Below are 6,828 nucleotides of genomic sequence, written 5' to 3'. Positions count from 1 at the left end.
TGACCCCCAGGGCGTTCGGGTAGGGTTACCGAGTTATGTGCCTTTAGTTGTGATATTATGCATGGCTGCAGTGCGGGCTTGTAGTGCTCCCGGTGCATTGCTTCTTAACATAAAGTTAAAATACATAATTATGTGAGGTATCCTGGTGAAATCAGGCGCTCGTCAAAATAATGAAATTGAACAATCCGGCACTTTTGGCAAATTTTATCGAATTATTTATTATTTTTTTTGGCTCACCACATTTCCATGAGAATTTTACAATGTTCAGAAAATCGTTGATTAAAGGCACAAAACATGTAATTTTATCGTTTTCGAGGACTCTCAAGCTATTGAAATTAACAAACTTTGGCGGCCACTTCCAACACGATGCGACACGTACTGTAATCTTGCAGTTGTTAAACTTGTTGTTGTTTTCCTTTTTGTTCCTTTGTCAAGTTCTTGAAGAATAAAACAACAGCACCACTAACGTTGATTAAAACTACAACAATCTAAAAAGAAAAGATTACTTTGCTAATTGTCCAATATTATGTCAGTCACGTTAGATCTATTTTGATTTTCAAAATGTTTCTATTCACAGGTAAGCAAGACTTTTGTTCTTTTCCTGAGTTTGCTGGGGGCGGGCGTGATTGCAATAGTGACCCCTTACTGTAACCTTTACTCACTCATGATCGCTGTCAAGGTGCTAGGAGGCGTGTTCATTGGGCTGCTTGGAGCGAGTGAGTTTTTTATTATTTGTCCTATAACACCTCTCTCTCTCTTTCTCTCTTTGTTTCTCTCTCTTTCTCTTTCACTGTCTCTATTTCTCGCTGTCTCTGTCTCTCGGTCTGTTTGTCTGTCTCTCTCTGTCTCTCTCTCTTTCTCTCTCCCCCTATCTCTTTCTCCCTCCCTCCCTCTCTCTCTCTTTCTCTCTCTCCTCCCTCTCTCTCCCCCCCCTCTCTCTCTCTCTTTACTTTCTCTCTCTGTGCCCCCTTCACCCTGGTATTGGGTATATGCCGCTAAGAAGGGCACGCCACCTGTCTCTGCTCTGTGCGATTCTTCTCTCCCTCCAACAAACTAAATATACTGTGTTGGATATGTCTGAGATTTGCCTCTAGCTCATGTTCCCAGGTAAATCTCGGCTTTCCTCTCTTTCTTCGCCCCCCCCCCCCCACCCAGATATCTATTCGTAAGCTTTGTCTTGTAACATTGTGGGGTGGCTTTCTGAGCGTGTCCTCAATCTACTGCCATCTTCTTTTACTGACCTCCCTGTCAACAGATTCTAATTTGGTTCTCCTCCATAATAAAACATTTCTGATAGTGTCCGACATTTGTTATAAAATACTGTTTTGCCCCTCTTGTGGCTGACGCCGACTGATACTAATAATATTTCTATGGATGGTTTTACATTTTACATGTGTATGTGGTTACATATATTATAGATTAAACATTTGTGTTTAAATATGCATTGCTATGATTTCTTACTATTTGTTGCTATAAAGGACAAGCGGGCTAATTCCGATTTCGGGGGTTTCCAGAAATCTTGACCTGCAACAAAATTTGTCATTGTCCTACCTATGGGAGAAGATTGGTTTCATTGGTGTGTATATTTGTTTGATTATAGTGAAAACTCTTCTTGTCCTTTAAAGAAACTGAACAAATGTCCAAAAACTTTACCTTTGATTTTCTCAAAACAACATTTTTCGGAATAGCCCCCTTGTGCTTAATATCGACCAACTACTGTGACTTACATATATGTTCAAACATAATAATTATACGCTACTTTTATACAAATGTGTTCAGATGGAATATTTATGATACTTTTTAAAATCATTTTCACATACACATACAAATGTGATACTTATATACATTTATGTTTCGATGCACATATTTTTATAAATAGTTACAACTGCGTCCCGATAAACATCAGTATGTGTTACGTAGTTGCGTTAGTTTTACTTCTGTTTCTTGATAGCCCCGCTAGCTCAGTGGGTTGTATGCGTGTAGGTCGAGTGGTTAGGCTGCCTTGAGGTTGCAGGTTCGGGGGTTCGAGCCGCCGGCCTGACCTTGTGTCCTTGGGAAAGGCATTAAAATTTTTTCTCACTTCGCCAGGTGGGAATGGGTACCCGGCCATAGACAGCGAAAGATCTTGTCAGTATGTTAGTGTTTTGTCGATGGTTGCTTGCACTGTACGCTTCCCAGGAATTTGAGGTTGTTTTAGAATGCTCTCAGGTTTGCTAGGGTAAAAGTGCAGATTGTGAAGCGCGTAGAATTTGCTGTTGAGTCGGGATTTGCGCTATACAAATGCTATCCATTATTATTATGCTAGATTTTGTTTCGACTTCCATGGTTCAAATCCCAGATTGAGCGTGCTTTACCTCTGGTCGTTTTGTGGAATTTTCCAGACTCTAAAGTCATTTGGCTCGGTCCTATCGGAGGCGGACATTAGATTTAGAGGTCCCATCTCATAAATAAGCTATCAGTGTTGACAAGGGCGTTAAACCAATACGCATACAGTTGATCCTTTTCTTCTGAAATATTACGTCTTGACCGACAAGTCTTTCCAAAGACAGAGGTTTGCCTAGGGGCACGATTCACTCGCCAAGAAATTAAGACATCATCAATTGAGAGGCAGCGTGGTGGAATCAGGCTCTCGTCAAAATAATCAAAGTGAAGAAACTTGCAAGTTTTCCGCAGGTTTGTGAATTTTGATAAAATTTTTGTTTTTTGGCTCGACACCTTTCATGTCCATTAAAGAACTCATTTCTGCGTGAATTGTTCTGAAAAACGTTGATTAAAGGCACAAAATTTTTTTAAAAATTCAGTTACCACAGACTCTTAAGCTAAGGAAATAACTAATCTTTGGCGGCCATTTCCCCATTAATTTTACCTCTGAAAACAGGTGACCCTAACCTTCTTCTTTTCCAAATATCTCGACTTGTATTCAAGATAGATGGATGTTTTTTTTCATCCAAAATAAACACAAGTGAACAAGCTTTAAGATGATACCAATAATTCTACATGCCCAAAAATTGACAAGAGCCTGATTCCACCACGCTGCCTCACAATTAATTAAAAAGAAAAGATTACCTCAGGAAACTATATACCTATGTTAACCTTTCCTTTTAAAGAAAATGCAATCAAACTACTCTCACCCTAACATGCCCCCCCCCCAATCCCCCCGCTCCCTGCTCTTTATATCTTTTCTAGCTGCGAATACCGAACACATGAGGCTATGGGGCAATGAGGGGAGGTCACTTATGCAAATCATCCACCTGCTTTTCGCCCTTGGAGCATTTACGTCCCCTCTCATCACCAGACCTTTCCTCGCCCAGAGAGAAAGACTCGACGACACACTGCACAAGAACAACAGCGGTCTGCCTGAGAACGAGACGTCACAGTTTTCCACGATTAACATTACGAGCAGATTGGAAAAACATCAAAGTCAGGGCTTTGAAAATCTGACTTTGCATGAAAAAGATCTCCTTTCCAACTCTAGCACACGCAGTTTTCTTAACAGCTCAACGATAATAACGGAGTCGAGAAAAGGGGAAACGGAAGTCCACTACGCTTTTCTCATTTCCGGTATTATCGCTTTGGCAGGCTCTCTCCCCTTTCTCTATGCGTTGATAACTGACAGGTCGGCAGGGAGAGAAAAGATAAAAATTAGTGAGACCGGAGATGACAAGACGGGATATGTAAGAAAACTTCCTAAACCTCTCCACATCTTCTTGTCCGTGTGTCTATGTCTATGTTTCTTCTTTTCCTCTAGCGTGGAGGATACATTCGGCTCCTTTCTCATGACCTTCGTGGTACGAGAGTTCAAGGACTTGAGTAAATCTCAAGGCGCATACATCACTGCCATCTACTGGGCCTCTTTCGCCTGCTCGAGATTTCTCATGATCTTCCTCGCCAGGATTCTCTCGCCGACTCACATACTGACTTTATGCGGATGTGTCAATTTCCTCTCCTTCTCCTGTTTCACCATCAGCGTCCATCTAAGAGCCATAACCGGTGTGACTGTACTAGCAGCGTTTGCCGGCCTTGGCATGTCTGCATTGTTCCCATCAGGCTTATCGTGGTGCGAGTCCAAACTACTTCCGGTGACGCCGAGACTGGCTTCCGGAATATTTTTTGCCTCGTCTATTGGCACCATGACGAATCCGTTACTCATCGGCTACCTGATGGAGGAAGTCTCCAACATCTGGTTCTGTTATGTTCTGCTTGTCCAGGTGTCTGCTTTAGGCGTTGTGTTCACGTTTCTCAACTGTTTTATCAACTTCTGTGTCATTAGACGTCATGGTCCTTTGAGGAGGAAAGAGACGTCACTTTATGTAGAGAATACTGACCTGTGCCTCAAACAACCTGAGGAATAAAACGACATCAATTGCAACAATAGAAAGACACAAATTAATGATAAATGACTGGTTATCATGTACGAAAAGCATGATCTAGAATTTATCTGCCTGCTCAGTAAGATAATTTTATTGACATTACTTAATAAGAATAAAGGTTTCAAATGATCCATGAGAAACGTATGTCTTCTCTCAACTTACTTAGGGTTCACGGCGTCTCAGATGAATCAAATACGTCTTTGAAGGCTTCCAGTCTTTACTTTCTCTTTGAACACTCTCTCTTCTAAAAGCCAGTACATGCATTAACTGACGTCAGCGATCTCGTCCAGCCATAAACCGATGACGTGATGCCACGTACTCAAGAACATGATATCTCTAATTATTAGATGAAGATGTACTGAATTTACCCCAGTTTGGTTTTTGCCAGGAACAGTTTCCCAAAAAAATCATGTGATGCTTTCCAGTCGTTACCTTGTTTTTTTAGTCGATACGGCTTAATTAAACATTCACACCGAACTTTGAATATACCTTTTCCTTGATTTCAAGGATCACCTCTTTTTGTCTGTACTAAGGTAAACGTATCTTTTCAAGTTTATATCTAAACAAAGATACATCTACATAGCTCGGTAATTTAAACGTTATATTATGTCGAATCCAAGGAGGTTAAAAATAAGTCCTGCATTAAATCTGATATTATGTGAAGTCGAGGGTACAGATCGGGGAAATAACCGCAGGAAATGGTTTTCCGTGAAGGGTTTACTGAGAGTTAATCAGTTATGCAGCCTGAAGATTTTATCAGTGAATAGGTACCGTTCCTGTTCTACCTCGTAACATCGCTCCCCCCCCCCCGCGCCAGGACCCACGATCGCACAGCCGAACCATTTTCTTTGACGTTGGGCAGCCGGGGCTTTTTAGCAGAGGAACCTCGTTAAACCACCTGCCTCTCTATTCCGCCAAATTCATGCTCGTCCCGAGGTTTGACCAGTTTTGATTGGTACTCCAACATATTTTTGGGAAATGAAATGTAACAAGAGAAAATGGGAAATGAAATGTAACAAGAGAAAAATAGGAACACAAAGATATCTGTTGTAGATTTCCAACACTTTCTTTTATTTTTATCTTGAAAAACGTAATTTTAATTTCGTCGACAACCTGTTGGAGTAAAAGCGCTAAATGGTCGCTTTTAATTAAAGACAAGAGGGTAACCCAGATTTATGGGGTTTCCAGAAATTTTGACTTACACCAAAAGTGGTCATAGGCCTACCTATAGGAGAAGTTTGGTTTCACTGGTGTGCATATTTGTTTAGTTATAGAGAAAACTCTCCTTGTCTTTTAAAGAAACTGAATAAGGGGCAAAATCTTTACCTTCGATTTTCTCGAAACAGCATTTTTCGGGATAGCCCACTTGTGCTCAAAAGCTACCAAATGTAGGCACAAACGGACGGTTACATCAGGCGCCAAAGTCACGGGCGATGACGTCTTCTTGGGGTTACAACAAACAACATTATAAGAATCTTCATTTAGTTTTCTTTTTATTTGCAGCTACAGTTTTACCACATTTATAACACATAAAGTCATATAAGTACCGAAGATTAGAGGTGTTAGTAAAGAATAAAATACCGGGTACAAAGCAAATAAAGAAGGACAGATGTTTGATAGGAAAGAAGGAACAAACCATACCAACCATACCAGAGCACCTACCAGCCACTCACGAATCTACAGAATGGGAGACCATATTTGGTTGAAATAAATCAAGAAAAGAGTGCAAGAATATAAAAACGTGAAAATGTGATTTTTCTTGTCCTCGAGTCTGTGGTCAGTTAAATTTGTGGTCAGTTTAAGTACAGAGTGTCTCTTAGGATATGTCGAGAGAAGGGTGTAAAGACTGATATAAACACGTGGTATTTCTCCTTTAATCTGTGATCTTGTTTTAGTAAGAGTTTTACTGCACTTGCAGCACAATTAGATCACACAAGTGCGAACGATTTGAGGTGTGATAAGAGAGTAAGAAACACAAAAAACACCGGGAAGAGGAGAGATAAGGGCGATATATATTTGATAGGGAAGAAGAAGCAAACCACACCAGGGCACCACCCAATTTACCCTCAATAATAATTAATATGTGTCCGTTTAAAGCAGTGACGGTGACCGTTCAAAATTGTGACGGTGAAAGTTTCAAGTCGTGACGGTTTAAGCACAGGGTACGTCATGGAGTCCGGGGCGGAAACAGCTGTGTCCGAGTGAGCTGACCCAACGGGCCGTCTGTGTGCAGGAGTCGCACTCACACGTCTGTCTCCCCGTGTGCTGGTCGGTCTGCGGGAGGGAGAGGGGGGAGGAGTGTTTTTTTCGAGTTTAAGTTTGAGTTTGAAGAATGAGAAGCACATAGACACAGCAACAGTCATAAAAATGTCATATACGGTAGTGCAGGGAAGAAGCAAGACAGATAGACAGAAACTAGAGAGAGAGAGAAAGAGAGAGAGAGAGAGAGAGAGGGAGA

At 41.2% G+C, this 6,828-nt stretch overlaps 2 protein-coding genes across 2 annotated transcripts in view; one reads left to right on the top strand and one right to left on the bottom strand.

Moving 5' to 3' along the window:
- LOC101862283 (sodium-dependent glucose transporter 1-like) overlaps positions 1-4,352 on the top strand; it is an 8,013-nt gene extending 3,661 nt beyond the window's left edge. The window contains exons 3-5 of the mRNA XM_035970717.1: positions 578-716; positions 3,187-3,376; positions 3,749-4,352. Of these exons, the coding sequence (XP_035826610.1) occupies positions 578-716; positions 3,187-3,376; positions 3,749-4,352 (933 nt within the window). The remainder of the gene's footprint in view (positions 1-577; positions 717-3,186; positions 3,377-3,748) is intronic.
- A 1,319-nt stretch (positions 4,353-5,671) lies between these two features.
- The window catches only part of LOC101862048, a gene marked incomplete at its 5' end in the record, with an annotated part of 7,697 nt that continues 6,540 nt past the window's right edge, over positions 5,672-6,828 (bottom strand). The window contains 1 exon segment of the mRNA XM_013084719.1: positions 5,672-6,644. Within this exon segment, the coding sequence (XP_012940173.1) occupies positions 6,522-6,644 (123 nt within the window).

The sequence above is a fragment of the Aplysia californica genome, unplaced genomic scaffold (genome assembly GCF_000002075.1).
Source record: "Aplysia californica isolate F4 #8 unplaced genomic scaffold, AplCal3.0 scaffold00313, whole genome shotgun sequence".
Taxonomy (NCBI): domain Eukaryota; kingdom Metazoa; phylum Mollusca; class Gastropoda; order Aplysiida; family Aplysiidae; genus Aplysia; species Aplysia californica.
Note: the sequence above shows the minus strand (reverse complement) of the source record. Positions and strands in the feature narration are given on the sequence as shown.